We start from the raw sequence: 19,062 nt of genomic DNA, 5'->3' as shown, positions 1-19,062 counted from the left end.
AGAATTTTCAAATTCTGTCAGTTCCGACTGCAAAATATTTTCCTATATTCTTTCCTTCTTTTCCGTTTTAGCTTTCCTTTCTAGTTCAGACCTTCATTTCCTTAACCTGGATAGCTGCTTTAAGACTTTCTGTTTCTCCTTTGCTAACCCATCCTTCATCTTCCCATGAAATATTATTCTAGAACACAGATATGATTATATTACTTTGTTACTTTTATCCTCCATAGTATCTTCATAGCAATTCTTTATATTAAGTGGTAGTATTTCTGTTTTATAGAGAAGGATGTAATTGTCTTCCTGTGGCAGATAGCCTCAAGGTGAAATGAATACTTTCCTTACTTGTTTGAGGCTCTGTAATTACCCTTCTAAAGCCCTAGACCTGGGAAAGGGACAGTCCAGTGCCTTGGGTCCCTATGGACACTGTAGGTCTTGGTTGTTGACAGTTGCATGTGATGAAGATGTTCCTCTAGGCAAAATAATGATAAAAACCACAATTTATCGTGTTTACATGTGCTCAGGCAGAACATATATTATTTCATTTAATTTTTCCAACATTCTTGGAATATTGATACCACTAGTATTTCCCACTACACAGAAGAAGAAACTGAGATTAAGTTATCCAAGGCCTCACAGCTGTTAACTGTGGCTTAAAAACCTGTTCTTGGCTGGGTGCGCCAAATAATTCCAGCACTTTGGGAGGCTGAGGTGGGCAGATCACCTGAGGACAGGAGTTGGAGACCAGCCTGGCCAGCATGGTGAAACCCCGTCTCTACTAAAAATACAAAAAATTAGCCGGGCGTGGTGGCTCACGCCTTTAATCCCAGCTACTTGGGAGGCTGAGGTAGGAGAATCGCTTGAACCCAGGAGGTGGAGGTTGCAGTGAGCTGAAATTGCGCCATTGCATTCCAGCCCGGGTGACAGAGCGAGACTCTGTCTCAAAAGAAAAAACAACACAAAAAAAACCTGTTCTTAACCATTATATGAAATTTCTAGGTGACATTTCACACATATTGCTTCCTCAGGGAAGGTGATTATTTTGCATGCTATAAACGTGCTGTTGAGAATTTATAATCTAGTGGGCCTCATAGGTTTGCTTCAAAAAACTAATATATTCTGGTAGAACCCCTTGACTCTGTGGGTTCTTCAACAAACACCTGTATTTCTTCACATTCCCTCAGTATCCTATGTCTCATGACAGATAGATCTAAAATACCCAGGAAGACTTATGACCAGCAAAGGTGGGGAGGGGCTTTCCTGGAAGTATGCTGTCACATAGCTTATATATTCATTTGTCGGTCTTTCTATCCAGTTGTTCATCTGTCCATCCAGAGAAGAGTATCAAGATGATTTATGGTAGAAAGCCTCCAATCTAAAGTCAGGAGGCTTGGGTTTTGCTCAGAGCCCTGTCCACAACCATGACTTTCTGTTCATTTCTAGGGTAGTCCCTTCCCTTCTCTATGCCTCAGTATTCTCCCCCTTAAAAAAAAAAAAAAAAAAAAAAAAAAGGCTGTTGGATGTTGTCTTTGTGTATTTTGTGCTGCTGTAACAAAACACCTGAGACTGGGTAATTTATAAAGAACAGAAATTTATTTCTTACAATTCTAGAGGCTGGGAGGTCCAAGATCAAGGCAAGTTCATTGTCTGGTAAGAGTTCCATCTCTGTTTCTAAGACGGCACCTTGAATGCTGTGTCCTCCAGAGGAGAGGAGGAATGCTGTGTCCTCACATGGCTCTAGGTGGAAAGGCTATGAAAGGATGAACTTCCTCCATCAAACCCTTTTATAAGGATGTTAATCCATTCATGACGGCAGAGCCTTTATGACCTGAAGACCTCCCAGAAGGCTCCATCTCCCAACACTGTTGCATTTGGGATTAAGTTTCCAACACATAAATTTTGGGAGACATATTTAGACCATAGCAGATGCCATGCCACAGACCTCTTCCAACTAGCTCTCTGTAACTACATGTGATAGGTAATACGGCAGTTTGTACTTTTGAAGAGGAGCCCCAATATTTTTATACTATATCACAGGCCTTTATTGGACTAAGGAGATAAAAATTTAGCTTATATATTTGCATTGCAAATGTAACCTCTTGTAAGTAACCGTTAAAGAGAGACTCTGAGGATTGCTGATTTATTGTCTCTCTAGAAATCCCTGATCACAATTTCTAATATGTGGGGGTGTTATAGAAAGTCTGTCTGCAGCAATCCATTTCTAGGAAATTATAATTCTGCTTCAGAGATATGTGATAATTTAAAGCCATTGTGTGATGTGGTTGTGAAACCCTGGTACTCTGTGCCTGACTCTGCTAGGTATTAGGGATGAAAGTCTGATCAAGACAAAACTGCTCTCATGGGGTTTACAGTGAGGGATGGGATACAATTATAGTGTGATAAATGCTACAAAAACATCCCAGAGAAAGTTGCACATAATTGAACCCTAAAAAGAAGAGTAAGAATTATCCAGAAGCTGCGCATGGTGGCACGTGCCTGTAGTCCCAGCTACGTGGGAGGCTGAGGCAGGAGGATCACTTGAGCCCAGGAGTTTGAGTCCAACCTGGGCAATATAGTGATACTCTGCATCTTCAAAGAAGAAGAATTATCCAGACTGAGGGATAGAGGGAAGGAGCTAGGAAAGATGATTGAGAGAAACCAGAAATGATGGAGAACGATGGTATTAAAAACAAAACAGCGTGTGTAAAGACTCAGAGACAAGAGAGTATGGCATGTTCAGGGGAACTCAAAATATCAAGTCTGCTGTATTGTAGAGTGTGAAGGCAGAAAAATGCTATTTCGAAATTACATCCGTTTTAGATAATACATCTGGATTGTGAAACAGCATGATATCATAGAAAGAACACTGGACTTGGTGTCTGTAGACCCAGGTTTGAGTTTCTGGCATCCCACTATCTATGGGACCTTGAACAGATCACTTAACTTCTGTTTTTGTTGTTGTTGTTGTTTGTTTGTTTGTTTGTTTGTTTTGTAAAATGGTCATTGTTAACTCTTGCACTCTCTTTATAAGCTATAAAAGTGCTATACTGTGAAAGCTCTTCTTGACCCTTCTACCAAGAAAAATGACATCCTTTCTCTGTTTCAAGCACTTTGTTCTAATGCAGCACCTTGTATTACAGTCAATCTTAAATACAACTATTTCCCCACTAAAAGATGAGTTCTTTTAAGGGCAGAGAATTGGCACATAGTAAGGTCCGAGTACTTGTGTGGTTTAATGAATAGTTGGGTTCTTTAGGCAGGTGTTCTCTGAAATTTGTTCTTAAAAAAAAAAAAAAAGAGAGAGAGAGAAATTTTATATTATTTGTAAGCATTTGCTTTAGAGATAATTTTGTTGTGGTTTTGATTAGCTAAAAAGCCATTTTCTTAAAGGTATTTTAATGGGCTGAATGCTCTGGTGGTTGAAATGTGACATTTTGCCGATGAGCATCTCATTTACAGGCACGCACAAAGCTGGGTGTTGAGCTTTTGCATGAAAGATCTTTCTGGTAACTGTGGAAGCCTTTCAGATATTGAGATTCTCTGGCAGATTCCTAGAAATCAGGGTTCTCCTCCATTTCATTTTTAAATTGAAGCATTTTCTGAGATGAAATATTATATACAGTATTATAAAATGTAGAAAGCTAATGTGTTGTCTGATTATATTTGGCAAGCAATATGAAGAAGCAGACAGCTACTATAAAAATGGCTTTCTTATATATCGTACTGATAGAATTAAGAAAAAAACCACTGAAATGGAGTTTTCTTAAAGTTGTTTGGTAAGAAGAAATAATTTCTAAAGGGAAATTAAACTGTTGAATTCCAGTAGACTGTTTCTTTTTATTCATCCATCCATTCATTCATTCATCTAGTCAACAAATGTTTATTGAGCACCTTGCTTTAATATCAGGCCCTTTTCCAGGAATTCAGAGTAAATAAAAGAGGTAATTTGTTGATCTCATGGTGCTTAAAATGTAGCAAGAAGAAAATAATTGGGCAAGCAAATTACAGTTGCAAGGAGTATTTATAACACAGAAGTGTAGAGAGCTCTGGGATCATAAAATTACCTGTAGCCATGCACAGTCTGGCTTTCTGAGATCTTTTCTAAGAGCTAAGTGGACTGAGTTGAGAAATGGGGACAGGAATAAAATCCTTGCTGTGTTTTCCCTCAGATTGCATGCTCAAACCTTCCCAAATTACTTGATATTTTCTGAATGTTTTCTTGTCCTCTCACGGTGTAATTTCACAAATGGCCTTTCCTCCTCTCTCTGTAGAATTCCTGTCATCCTTTAAAACATAGATCAAATGACGTATTTTTTTGAAACCTGTATTATCCTCCCAATTAAATAGGATTAGGTTCAGCTACATATAACAGTAATAAAAAATAATAGTGGTTTTAAAATATAGTTTTATTTTCTCATGTAAAAGAAGCACAGAGGTATGTACAGCAGAGCTGAAATGATTGTTCCATGAAATCAAGGTTGTTTCTACCTTTCTCAGTTTAAAACCTCCATTCTCAAGGTCACTTCATGGAAAAGAAGGCTGCTGAGCTATAATCATCATGTCCTAATTCTAGATAGCAGGAATCAGTAAGGGGAGAGGAAAGGGCACCTTCCCCAGGTAACAGAGTTCCCTTTAAGCAGCCTTCTCAGAAGTTCTACAGAGTATTTCGGTTACATCTCATGAGCAAAACTAATCAGATAGCCACACCTAACTATTCCTGGGAAAGTTGGGAAATAGAATCCTTTAACTGAGCATGTTGCCATCTAGTGGCAGTCACAGCACTGCCCACCTGCTCCCCCATCACCCCACTTTAGTTGTTTTTTTCTTTCAATTCTAGCTTTCAGTATAACAACAGTACTATATTGCTGTTAATTCCAAGGCTGTTTCCCTCATATAAATACCCCAGGGACAGAAATTGTGCCTTGTTACCCCTGAATCTGTAACACTTTATGCATGGCCTGGCACAGCAAGTATCAGTTTATATAAAATGAGTGTGCTGAAGTAAATGACTTAATCTCTTTTAGCTTATTAAAAATTTGTAACTATTGAGTCAACAATTTGTATTTTTAGTAGCTTTATTGAGGTATAATTTAGATATGATAAATGTACTCATTTTAAGTGTACAGTGTTTTTTTTGTGAATTTACAGAATTTTGTAACCACCAAAAATCATTTTAGACCTTTTTTTCACACCAAAGAAATCTCTTGCTTCTATCTGCAGTCAATCACCATTCCTGCTCTGAGTCCCAGATGATCAAAAATCTACTGTTTGCCTGTACAGATTTGTCTTTTCTGAACATTTCATATAAATGGAATCATGCAATATGTGTTCTTTTGCCCTGGCTTCTTCCACTTAGCATAATATTTTCAAGGTTAATTCATGTTGTGACATGTATCAGTAGTTTGTTCCTTTTTATTGATATTGTTGATATTTAACATTTTAAAATTTATTTTCTCACTGGTTGCTTTGGGGATTAAATATGCATCTTAATTTATTATAACTTATTGCATTTATTTCAGTCTAGTTCAGATGCAAACTAATGTAATTCAGTAAAATGTAGAAATGTTGCTCCAATATAGCAGCATTCCCATACTTCCTTACTTTGGACTCTTATTTTATGTAAATGATATCTTTATGTATCATAAGGCCAACAATTCAGTTTTATAGTTGTTTTATGCAATTGTCTTTTAAGCCAGTTAACACGAAAAATATTTATACCTTGTTTTATCTATCTATCTATCTATCTATCTATCTATCTATCTATCTATCTACATATCAGCTTTCCTGGTGCTCTTTATTTTTGTGTGTGGACTTGAATTACTGTCTAGTATCACTTCCTTTCAGTCATAAATATTTAGTATTTCTTTAGTATTTTTTGAAAGGCAGGTTGTTAGCAATGAATTGTCTCAATTATTTATCTGGGAATGTGTTTATTTTGACTTCAGTTTCAAAGGATAGTTTTGCTGGATTTAGAATTCTTGGTTGACAGGTTTTTTTTTGTTTGTTTTTTCAGCACATTGAATATACCAACCTCCTGTCTTCTGGCCTCCGGTCAGCTGTTAATCTTATTGTTATTCCCTTTTATCAGATAAGTTGTTTTCTCTTGCCACTTTTGAAATTTTCTCTTTGACTTTTAGAAGTTTTACTATGTTGCGTCCAGTTATGGATCTTTTTGTGTTTATCCAACTTGAAGTTGATTGTATTTCTTGGATGTGTAGTTTAATATGTGTTGTTGTTGTTGTCTTAATCAAATTTGGGAAGTTTTTGGACATTATATCTTCTTTTTTTTTCAATTTGTGGTATAATTTCTTTTTCTTCCCCTTTGACTTTTATTTTAGGTTTAGGGGTAACATATGCAGATTTGTTACATGGGTAAATTGCGTGTCACTGGGATTTGGTGTGCAAATGATTTCATCACCCAGGTAGCGAGCATAGTACCTGACTTTTTTTTTGACTTTCACCCTCCTTCAACCCTCCCTGCCCAAGTAAGTCCTAGTGTCTATTGTTCTCATCATTGTGTCTATGTGTACTCAATGTTTAGCTCCCACTTATAAGTGAGAATCTGTGGTATTTGGTTTTGTGTTCCTGGGTTAATTTGCTTAGGATAATGACCTCCAGCTGCATCCATGTTGCTGCAGAGAACATGATTTTGTTTTTTGTTTTATTTTTTTAATGGCATAGTATTCCCATTTTTCCCACCTAATTTTCTTTCTCTCCTCTTTCTGGGACTCTCATGCTTGTATTTTGGTTTGCTTGCTAGTTTCTCACAGTTTATTTTTCTTCATTGTTTTCTTTTTGTTTTTCAGATTGTATAACTTCTATTGCTCTGTCTTCAAGTTCAGTGATTCTTTCTTCTGCCAGCTCACGTTTGCTTCTGAGCCTCTCTTGAATGATTCATTTCAGAATACGATTTCCATTTGACTCTTTCAATTTTTATATTTTTTATTGATATTCTCTATTTGATAAGTTATTATCATACTTTAATTCCTTAAGTGTGGTTTTCTTTAGTTTTTTTTTTAACATTTGTAGTAGCTGCTTTGAAGTATTTATCTGCTGATTCCAATATCTAGACCCCTGCAAGAACAAAATTTATTGTTACCTGTTTTTCTCCCACAAATGGGACATACTTTATTGTTTCTTTGCATGTTTCATGATTTTGTCAGTATTGTTGAAAACTACATATTTTAGATAATATATTGTAGCAATTCTTGATTCGGATTCCACCCACCCACCCCACCCCCACCCCACCATCAGGAGGTTGTTGTTGCTGGGATTTTTTGTTTAGTGACTTGCTTAGACTCTTCTGTAGAGTCTGTCTCCTTTGCAGTGTGATTTCTGATGTCTCTGGCCATATTTTTTTAATTACTATTTTAATTTTTAAACTTGGCTTCCTAAAGGTCACCCCTGGGTTGGCATAGATTAGTGGCCATCCAATGTTTGATCAGGAGTTCTGCTTAAACGTAGGCCAGGAAGGCTTCCACCCTTTACCAGTAGTGGATCTGTATGTGGTTTGGGGAATGCATTCAAAATTCAGGCAATTTACAGTTATGCTCTAACTTTTAGTTTTGTTATGTCCAAGGCCTTAAATTCACCCAGGATCAGCAGATAGAGAAGACCTTCTTTACAGACCACTAGGGATCCTATGAAAGTTTATCAAGACCCACTATGGTTGTTGTGTTCCCCAGAACTCCCTTTAAAATTTCTGGCTTATCTGTAGGTCTGTTGCCTGCACCAACTAGTATGACCTCAGAGTAGCTGCATTAGTGGCCTTCCTGGATTATTTGCTGTTGTTCCCCAAATTGCCTCACTATTGTTTTTGACAATGACTCTGGGCATTGGATTTTCTATGCTCAGTTTCAAATTAAATCAGCCCACTCTGGTAGCAGTAGTCGTTTTAGCCTGGTCTAGCCTGCCCTAGTAGCAGGCCCCCTACAGAGCTTGGGATTGGGATAAGGGCGGCCCCAGGGTAAAATGCCATGGACTTTCACGGTTCTTAATGTGGTTCAGAAGTTTTTCTTGAATAGACATTTCATACTTTGGCCCAAAATGGTTTTTTTTTTAACATTTCATCTCATTTTATTTTTGCTTTTGGGGGAAAGGGTTTGGTAAGCACTTTGTTCCAGAAGTTCCACCTCCTTCTATTACTTTTGGCATTTTAATTTTTATTTAACTTTTAAACTTTCCTAGGTAGACCATAGCCTCTTTTGGGCAAACACAATCTTTTTCCTTTCCCAACAGTATCTATCCCAGAAGGCATTAAATCTTTAAGCTTTAGTTTCTTGGTCTGTCAAATGAAATTAATAATCTTTGCATTGCTTACTTCAAAGGACCAAGTGAGATAATGGTTAAAATCTCATTGTAAAGTCTAAAGCACTGTGTAAGTGGTAAAATTATTTGAAAAATTTACCATTTTTACCATTTTTCAAATGGTAAATTTTTCAAAGAATTTTACCATTTTAGTTTGCAAAGTGTAGTAGTTTGCAAACTAAAACACTAAGTTTAAACACTGCAACCTGTTGTGCAAATATTACTTTAATCTCTGGGCTTTTTTGTTTGTCATTTAATGGTCATATATTTCGTTATTTTGAAAGAAATAGTTGAGATGTTTTGAGGGTAGCAGGAAGCCATTTGTAGAACAGTGGGTAGGAATCTGGAAGTGAAAAATCAGCTTCACCAGGAGGAATCTTTAGCACCTCTCTTTTCTCTCTCACATGTCATGCAACTGCTGGGCCTTACCATTGCTTATTTTGCCCAAGATGAGCTCCTAGTAGAGGCTTCTCTGGGCATTGGAAGTAGCTGCTGGAGAGATAGGGAGCCAAGAAGTTGACTGGGATATGCCAAGAAAGCCAAACATCTTGAAGCTTTTTTCACAGTTTTATTTTGGAGAAGCATGAAAGATGGCTCATTGTTTGTTCAACTAATATGTATTTGGTGCCTGTTTTGTGCCAGGTAATATTCTGTGCACTGGGGATACAAGATAAACAGAATCTCATTCTCATGGACCTTACTCTAATGGGGGAAAGAATAAACAAGAAAATATGTCAGACAGTAATAGGTGTTACAGTGGTTTGGATGTTTGTCTTCTATGAAACTTACGTTGAAAATTAATTGCCCATGTAATAGTATTGGGAGGTGGGACCTTTAAGAGGTAATTAGGTTCTGGGGGCCCTGTCCTCAGGGGTGGGCTTAATGTCTGTTTAACAGGCTTTTGAGGAGCCAGCTTTCAGGGAGCTACTTGGGAGACTAGGGCAGGAGGATCACTTGAGCCCAGCAGTTTGAAGCTGTAGTGTGCCGTAACTGTGCCTGTGAATAGACATTGCAGTCCAGCCTGAACAACATAGTAAGACCCCATCTCTTTAAAAAAAAAATCATTTTTTTAAAAGGCTTTCAGGAATAGATTCTCTCTCTTGCCCTTCCATGGGATGATGTAGCAAGAAGGCCCTTGCCAGATGCCGTCCCCTTGATCTTGGACTTCCCATGCTCCAGAACTGTGAGAAATAAATTTCTGTTCATTATTAATTACCTAGTCTCAGCTATTCTGTTATAGAATCACAAAACAGACTAAAATAGATATCAATAAGAAGAGTAAGCCGGGCACAGTGGTCCATGTCTGTAATCTCAGCACTTTGGGAGGCTGAGGTGGGTGGATCACTTGAGGTCAGGAGTTTGAGACCAGCCTGGCCAACATGGTGAAACCCCATCTCTACTAAAAATACAAAAATTAGTTGGGTGTGGTGGTGGGTGCCAGTAATCCCAGCTACTTGGGAGGCTGAGGCAGATTGCTTGAACCTGGGAGGCAGAGGTGGCAGTGAGCCGAGATTGCACCACTGCACTCCAGCCTGGGCAACAGAGCGAGACTCCGTCTCAAAAAAAAAAAAGTAAGAAAGGATGAGAGAACAGAGAATAACAGCATGTGGAGGACCTATTTTAGATAAGTTGGTTAAGGAAGGCATTTCTGATAAGGTGACATTTGAGCAGAGACCTGAATTAAGTGAGGAGCTGTGCCATTTGGATATCTGGGGAAAAGGGCATTCTAGGTGTGGGGAAAAAGCAAGTGCGAAGACCCAGAGGCACAAGCATGCATGGTGTCTTCAGGGAACAACAAGGAAGTCATTGTGATTGAAGTGAAGAAAACAAAAAGATAGTGGTAGAAGTTGCAACCAGAGAGGTAGGCACATCAGGCCATATCATATAGTTATAACTGCCCATGGTGCCCAGCAGTGACCCAGCAGGTGCCAGGTACTGTGGTAGATATGAACTGCCTCCATGTTGTGATCTGTTAGGGTCCAAGCAGAGCACTTAGGCTCTTGAGTTTAACAAGGGTTTGAGGCCTACTGTTCCAGAGGCGAACCTAGTACTGGGGTAGGTGACTAGAGAGCCTGGAAGCCTCATCTAGTACAGTGAAAGTAACTTGGACATTGAAATCAAACAGACCTGGCTTTGAAATTGGCTTTTCCTCACTTCTTAGTTATGAGATCTTGGGCTAGTCACTTCATTTTTTTGGACTTAAGTTTACTTATCTGTAATATAATAAAAATATACTTAGTTTGCAAGTATTATAAGACTGACAGGGACTTAATAAGTCCTTAGCACAGTACCTGTCACATGGTAGGTGTTCAGTAAATGGTAGCTGCTGGTAGTAGGGGTAGTATTTATTTATTTTTTTCCTTTTTTTTTAACCTCCGCAGAACCACCAAAGAGGTAATGTTTGTGGTAGTCCTAATGGCTAACCTTCTATAGGGTGTTGATTGTATATCAAACATTGTTCTGAGCAAAATTCTTAGGCATCTCCAATCTAAGTCCAAATCCAGATTTCTGTTCTTCACCCAAAACCTACTCCTCTCATAGTTCTCACCAGTAAATGGCATTTTTATTATTCCAGTTTCTCAAGCCTTGGCATCATTCTTGATGTCTTTCTTCCTCTCATACCTTATATTAAATCCATTAGCAATTCCTATCAGCTTGATCTTCAAAATATATAAAAATCATGACTAGTTTCCACCACCACCATCACTGCTACTACCACCATCATCTTTCATCTGAACTGTTTCTAAAACCTCCCGAATGCCCTACTTGTCTTCTTGCTTTCCTGCTGTCTGATCTCAGCACAACAATCTACCTCTTCTTAAAATGAAGACAAATAATTTCACTCTTCTTTGTAAAACAGTCCAGTGGCTTCCCATCTTAGTTAGAATAAAAACAAAGTTTGTATAGTGGCCTACAAGGCCCTGCATGATTTGGCCTTCATTACCTGTCTGATCTTACTTGCTATTCTTCCCCTTCATTTACTCCACTTCAGCTAAACTGGCCTCTAAGCTCTTTCTCAAAAATGCTTCTACTTTGGGGGCATTTGTATTTGCTGTTTCCTCTACTTGGACAGTTTCTTCTCAGAGATCTCCATGGCTTGCTCCTTCAACTTATTCAGGTGTTTGCTCAGATGTCACTCAATGACACTTTTTCGCATCATCTTATTTAAAATTGCAACAACCTGCCCTTAGCACTCCCTAAGCAGCCTGAGTGGATTTCTTTACAGGAGCGGTCCCCAACCTTTTTGGCTCCAGGGACCAGGGGTATGTGTGGGGATGGGGCGGGGAGGGGGGGCATTAGATTTTCACAAGGAGCACACAACCTAGATTCCTTCGTATGTGCAGTTCACAATAGGGTTCACGCTCCTGTGAAAATTTAATGCCTCCTCGGATCTGACAGGAGGTGAGCTCAGGTGGTAATGCTTGCTTGCCTGCCGCTCACCTCCTGCTATGCTGCCTGGTTCCTAGCAGGCCATGGAATGGACTGGTGCTGGTCCATGGCCCAGGGTTGGGAACCCCTGCTTTACAGTTTTTATTGCCATCTGATATATCTTTCACTTGAAAAAAAATCTCTTTCTTCCCCCTCCCAACTAGCATGTAAGCAGAAATTTTTGTTCTTGTTCTCTGCTGTATCTCAATTCCTCTAGACAGCCTATGTGAGAGAAATGGCATTTGGGAAAGAAAGGCTAAGGCATGGTCCTCAAACTGGGCAACAAAATCTCCTTAGGAACATAAATACACAGATTTCCGAGCCCCATCCCAGATAGAGCATCAAGGATCTTGTATACTCTGTGAAAGAGTTTGGATTTTATTCGTAAGGCTTTTGAAGAAGGCGGGTGGTATTAACTACAGATATATGACAACTTTTTGGGGTAATGAAAATATTTTATATCTTGATTGTGGTGATGTTTGTACAACTGAATACATTTTTCAGGGGCTCATAGAACTATATACCTAAAAGAGGTAAAATTTTACTATATGTAAATTATACTTTAATGAACCTGTCATTAAAAAATTTTTTTTAAAAAGTATGTTTTTTGTTTTTTTCCCATTTTGAGGTTAGAGGAAACAGAGACTCAGAAGTTAAAGGACTACCTTGTGATCCCATCATGGTATGTGGCAGATCCAGGATTTGAACCTAAATCTGCCTGATTGTAGAGTTTATGATCTTCCTACTCATTTTTAGCCTGTCCCTGAAACTATTTACAGTATAGATTTTGTTATAAAAGGCCAACCTTCCTTTAGAAGTTGGGAATCCCATCTACCCTTGAGCAGCTCCCTAGAAGTGGCTGTCATATTCTAAAGTTTGAAACCCTGGCAGATCTCATTTCTGTCAGTCATTAATTGAGATTGGAATTGATGGAGTGCTATTATGGAGTGCTACCCCAGGCATGATCTACCCCAGGCATGATCTCCTCCTGTGGCAGTGGCCCTCATTTTGGAGCAGCAGGAGACCAGTTTCAAAGCTGATGAGTTTCTTTGATTATAAAAAGCAATTTTGTACTTTGTCCAATCAGCAACACAGAGTGTCTTCTCAGTAGGAGAGTGCTCAGATGTTTCCAGGTAAGTTGTACTGCTTAGCACTTGTCTTAGTCCTTTTTGTGCTGCTATAGCAGAATACCACAGACTGGGTAATTTATAACGAATGGAAATGTATTGGCTTATAGTTTTGGAGCTGGGAAGTCCAATATCAGAGTACAAGCATCTGTCAAGGGCCTTCTTGCTTTGTCATCCCATGGTGGAAGAGAGAGGGGCGAAAAGAGGGTGACAGAGAGCAAGAGGAGGCCAAACGCATCCTTTTGTAAGGAACCCACGCCCACCGTGATAAAATCCACTCCTGTAATAATGGCATTAACTCATTCATCAGGGCAGATCCCTCATGGCCTAATCACCTTTTAACAGTCCCACATCTTAATTACTGTTAAAATGGTTATTAAGCTTCCAGCGCGTGCTTTCTGGGGGGAAACATTCAAACCACTGCAGCACTTTATCAGTCTTCCTCATCCTGATGTACCACGCAGAGAACTGGTTGGGTAGAAGAGAGACCCAAAGCTGGAAGGAGTACAAGTAGTCTCTGTGTTGTTGTTGTCACATGAGCAACATTGCCACATCATCATTGTTTACATTTGCATGTCACTTGACAGTTTGCAACTTATTTTAACATCTATGATCGGCCAGGCACGGTGGCTCACGACTGTAATCCCAGCACTTTGGGAGGCTGAGGTGGGTGGATCACGAGGTCGGAGTTCGAGACCATCCTGGCTAACACGGTGAAACCCCTGTCTACTAAAAATACAAAAAATTAGCCAGGCATGGTGGCACGTGCCTGTAGTCCCAGCTACTCGGGAGGCTGAGGCTGGAGAATCGCTTGAACCTGGGAGGCAGAGGTTGCAGCGAGCCAAGATCACCCCACTGCACTCCAGCCTAGGCAACAGAGTGAGATTCCGTCTCAAAAAAAAAAAAAAAACCAAAAAAAAATCTATGATCTCTTTTCATCATTAATGTCTCAATACTCTGTGAGGAGAGTGCTTTTATTTAGAGAGAGAGTGTATGTTACTTGGGTATATTTTTAGATAACTCTGGCTGTGAGAATATTTTTTTCCCTTAAGTTTAACTGAAATATATATATAACTCCTTTAACTTTCATCTTCAAGTTGTTCTAGTTTCAGTTTGTTGGCTGATGGTAATTTTATCTAGCTCGTTGCCCTGGGGTAGTTTGCCAGGGCTACACATTACGTATGTTTTAGGACATTCTGTCCTCTGAAATTGGCCAGTGGCATTTTCCGTTTTGCTTATCTGATGGTCCCAGCTTCCTCTCCTTGTTAGCCCACCTTTTCTCCACATCTCATTTTTGAACCCTAGGCAGACTAATCACAGAGCAGTTGTCATCATGCCAGCTGTTCACTGCCTGCCTTCAACATTTGACTTGTTTCCTATTTTGAAGTGATACAAGAGAAGTTAATGACCTAAAAAATTGCCCATCTATCTTGTGAACCTAGTTAGGAAGGAATTGTTTGATTTTTATGATGTGTAAATAATATATTTGGAGACACATTTTCAAATGTGTCAGGCTATATAGTAAGGAAAGGCTCCCTAAACAAGGTGGGACAAATTGGCTGGCTAATAGAGCTTAATGACAGATTTTGCATTAATCAGAATGGAGAATGTGCTTCATTAAGATAATTAACAGAGCACTTGTGCAGGTGATACTTATTGCACACAAATTTCCAAGTTTATTTCTTTCCCTTGAATAAATTTGGAGAGAAATCCTAGCCATATTTCCTTGTTTGCATTAAAATTATCAGTGGCAACAAATTCCCTTTTCTGTTTTTAAAGCTGCTGGTAACTGGTATCTTGTCCTCTGCAGGTGTAAGGGGCGGATGAGACACTGCTTTTCCTTCCAGCAGTCTGTTTGCTCATCACCAGACACCAAGCTCCTCTAGTGAACCATAGAAAGCTTATCCTTTTCCAACTCTTAGACTAGCAGCATTGGAATTAGAAAGGACCTCAGAGATCTTAAACTAATTCATTTTATATCAGGACATTGAAGTCCAGACAGGGGAAGTGACATGGCCAGTGCCACATAGTACTCTAGTGCCAGAGCTGTCTGTGGGATAGTGGGACTAACACTGAGCTGAGAGCCAAAATGCCTAGGTTGACATTAGGCAAGTTATATTACTTCCTTGCTCCTTACTATCTTCATCTGTAAAATGGGGAAAGTATTTAACATAGGGCCAAGTACAAGCAAACTGGCTTTTTTGTTTAGTCTTCTTTCCACTACACCCTGATGCTTTCCTTTCAGGGAAAACTGAAGATTATGGAGGAGAAGCTGATGTCAGGAAGAATGAACAATAAATAATCAGTGCTGTTTTCTTTGTTTTCTCTGTAGGATCCTCAGTCTTCCACAATGAACCCTGTTTACAGCCCCGTGCAGCCTGGGGCTCCTTATGGCAACCCTAAGAACATGGCCTACACGGGTGAGTAGTGTGAGAATGGCCCTCATTTTGAGAAATGGTGGTTAAGGATATTACCAAATAACTTGCTCCTCCTCCTAACATATACCTCCAAAAGTCTTGGGAAAGTTTGGGAACATGCAGAAGATATGTCTGAGGTCCAGCGGAAAGATCTCAGAGAACCTGTTGTGTGGTTGTTTCCCAACTTTGTTCTACAATAATACCAGGAGAGTGTTTTAGAGAGTCTGCAAACATTCGATTTGATTATTTTAAAATATTGAGAACTATTTTTATAAAACATGAATACGTGTTAGATGATCAGTGTGTTAAGCTTCTAAGAATGCCTGTTAATTTTTTAAAAAAATGCTACCATTTATATCTGCTTATGTTTTTAAATCAGGATTTTCTCAATGCTATGCAACCAAATTAACATTCAGAAATATATTGGAGTTTCAGCCTGATATAACTGTAACTGTTATCACTAACTTTCTATTTCCCATGTTTGTGTTTATCACAACAGTTTCATTGTCCTTATTACTTAAATTAACAGTAAATATTTTCTGTTTGAATTTGTATTTGTATATTTATTCTAACAAAATTAATTTTCAGTAACCAGGACTCATGGGGCAGTACCCGATACCCTACTAGCTCATGGAGCTTGTTGCTTTTCCCCTTTCCAGTTCAGAGTGTTCCAGCAACTTAAGTTCCTTTGCCAGAGGGAACTGAACTGCTTTGGCAGACGGAGCCCAGGGGAACCCTGTGGGGCTTTGGTTTCCTATTTGCTTTGATCCTGGCTGCCTTCGTTCTTACTAAGTTACTAAACTAGAGAAGGAAGAGAACAGTTGCATTTATCTATTGATTTGCATCAAGATTTAAACATTGTAAATCTGGAAGGGGAATTGACTTTGTCAAATTTTCCAAATTTCCAAAATTGGAAAGGGAACAGACTTTATCTCTGCTTGGCACATAGTAGGACTCGGTAATGTGTTTTGACTGACTGGACAACAACCAGGTTCAAATCCCAGCTCTGTCAGAGAATAGCTGGGTGACTTTGGACAACTTGCCCTAACCTCCCCAGACTTAATTTCTTTGATGAACTGGGATAATATTATCTATTTCATACTAGATAATTCTGGGAATGGGACAAAATATTATCCATTTCATAGGACAGTTGTGAGAATCAAACAAGATAATTTGTACTCCTCTAGAGGAAAGGAGGATCTTTTTTTGTCTCTATTAATCACCAAGGAATATTATGAGCCTGGAACTGTTTTAAGTTAATTCCCTGCTGTAGATTCTAGGACCACACAGATAGTATAAACTCCACATAAGTAGTATAAATTCAGACTTTATAGAGGCCAAAGTTTCAAATTTGTAGGGAGACTTTTATTTTTTAACCCAACCTTGGCTGTTGAATCTCTGTACTTTTGGATTTTTTTTTTCTTTTTTTAACTGACACTATGACTCCTCCAAGGTCCCAACTTTATGCAGGGGAATTTGAGTTGCAGCTCTTGGCTGCTCCAGGGCCCACAGCCTATCTCCTACCCCTGGTGGCTGTAAAAAGCAAGCCCTTTGAGTGCCTAGACTAAAAAATCTCCCCAAAGCATCCCAATATCAGCTCACTACATAGACTTCCTGATTTTTTGTTTCCTCTTCATTTTTTGAGTAATAGGGATTTCTTTTTCTTTCTTAAAATCTCAACTCTACGTAATACGATGTTTGTTATACTTCATAACCAGCTTTTCTAGGTATTATGCAGTAGGCAGATTTTCAGGTTATTTTTCTTCTGTATTACTGGAAATGGAAGATCTAAGTGAAGATAATTTATAAACAAATGCCAAATATATTGCATTACAGTAAGCATTTATATGGTTATGTTAAAAGTATTATCATTTGGTAAGAACATACTAGGTACTATATATTAATTATAATTTCATTAATCATAAATGCTGTAGTTTTTATAGATAAACAACTATGGTAGTTTAATTCAGGTCATGTGACTTGACTAATGTATATAGCTTCTAAGGGATGAGAAAATATTTGAACTCAGTTCTTTGTGGTTTCAAAGTATATGTGCTTTCTGTTACAGTAAGCTAATCTGTCTTAAAATATGTGCTGCTTTCTCTCTTCCCCATGATAAACTAAAGACGAGGATTGTCTTTTCCATTTCTAGGGCTAGGAAAGCTTCCCTTTGAGGAGCTAGAAGCCTGTTCCTGGCCAGCATTTTGGGGTAGCCTCAGGAGGGCAAAAGTACAGGGGGTCAAGTCCATTGTACTGTCATCTGCTTCAGAGGAAATGGGATGGTGGCTGCAGGGAACAGAGGAGTCGGAAACACTCCTGGTTTGAAATTCTCTTGAAGTCTGAAGATGGGAAATAAAATATAGTTTTGTGGTGCAATGTATTCCAGTAAGCAGCTGTCTTCTAGCCAATTGATAGTGTTCTCTCTCTCTCTCTCTCTTCCTTTTAAAGCCCCTTTACCGAGTACTTACTGTGTGACAAAACCTGAGCTCAGTATTTTACAGAAAACACCTATTTTTACACTTGCAGCAATCTATAATGTGGTTATAACTAGTTCCTTATATATTTTGGCAGAGTGAATTTAGAGAATGTAATATGCCATATACTTTCAAATGTTTAAGCATAGACTATATACTATGAACTGAATGTTTGTGTCCCTCCAAAATCTGTATGTTGAAACCCTTAATCCCCAATGGGATGGTAATTGGAGATTGAACCATTGTAGGTTTAGATGAGGTCATGAGGGTTGAATCTTCATGATGGAATTAGTTCTCTTAGAAGAAGAGACACCAGAGCTCTTTCTGCTATGTAACAGCACAGCAAGAAGGTAACCATCTGCAAGCCAGGAAGGGAGTCATTACTAGAACCTGACCATGCTGGCACGCTAATCTTGGACTTCTACCCTCCAGAGCTATGAGAAATAAATGTCTGTTGTTTAAGCCACCCAGTCTGGTATTTTGTTATGACAGCTCAAGCTGACTAGGACAGATAATGAGTGCAGTGAACACTTGAATACCCTTTACCTAGATTCACCATGACAGTGGGCTGTTTATAGACCAGGGCATTTCTTTTTCCAAAGCTTCGTAAAGGTTTTTCTGTTAGAATTTTGGAGTGTAGTCAAGACCTCAACATTCTTCTCATCTTTTCTTTTCTAAAATGTTCTGATTGTGTCAGTGTCCAAGCATCACCCAGGGGTCTATCTAGTATGTGTTCTGGAGTGTGTCAGATCTCTGCTGAAATCTGGTCTCTGTCACTAATTAGCTATGGAACTTTGGTTGAGTAATCTTTCTGCATCTCAGTTTCCTTGACTGTAAAATGGAATAATGACCTATACAGATGGTTGGTTTGCAGTCGGTGAAAATGTTTATAAAGCTTCTCGTGTCGTGCCTGGCTCATAGTGGACACTCAATTAATGGTTGTTGTAATGCATAGCAATGAGTATACACCTACAGGGAAAAGAGCATGGGACATAGAGTTAGTGACTTAGATTACAGACCCTATTCTGCCACTTAAGAGCTATATGACATCAGATAAGTTATCAAGCTTTCTGGGCCTCAATCTATCATTTGCTTTAAAAAAAAAAAAAAAGATAAAACGGGGTTAGGAATGTCTTCCTCACACGACAGCTGAGAGTAATAAATGTAACAGGGCTAGCCACTGACTTGTGATGAAGTTTCCAAAACACAATTAGAAAATAATTCTAAAACGGGAGAACAGATGAAGCCCTTAAATGAATCCATAATTTTATAGGTGAAAAGATGGAGTATAAGAAGTGTTTTGAAGAAAGTGTT

General features: G+C 38.8%; 1 protein-coding gene across 3 annotated transcripts in view; it reads left to right on the top strand.

Annotated features, from left to right (window-relative positions):
• FAM168A (family with sequence similarity 168 member A) overlaps positions 1 to 19,062 on the top strand; it is a 200,123-nt gene that overhangs the window by 116,928 nt on the left and 64,133 nt on the right. For all 3 annotated transcript variants that reach the window (XM_055356768.2, XM_031015970.3, XM_031015968.3), the window contains exon 2: positions 15,190 to 15,277. In XM_055356768.2, coding sequence (XP_055212743.1) covers positions 15,208 to 15,277 — 70 coding nt within the window. In that variant the 5' untranslated portion in view covers positions 15,190 to 15,207. The remainder of the gene's footprint in view (positions 1 to 15,189; positions 15,278 to 19,062) is intronic.

This window comes from Gorilla gorilla, chromosome 9 (assembly GCF_029281585.2).
Source record: "Gorilla gorilla gorilla isolate KB3781 chromosome 9, NHGRI_mGorGor1-v2.1_pri, whole genome shotgun sequence".
NCBI classification, from domain to species: Eukaryota; Metazoa; Chordata; class Mammalia; order Primates; family Hominidae; genus Gorilla; species Gorilla gorilla.
Note: the sequence above shows the minus strand (reverse complement) of the source record. Positions and strands in the feature narration are given on the sequence as shown.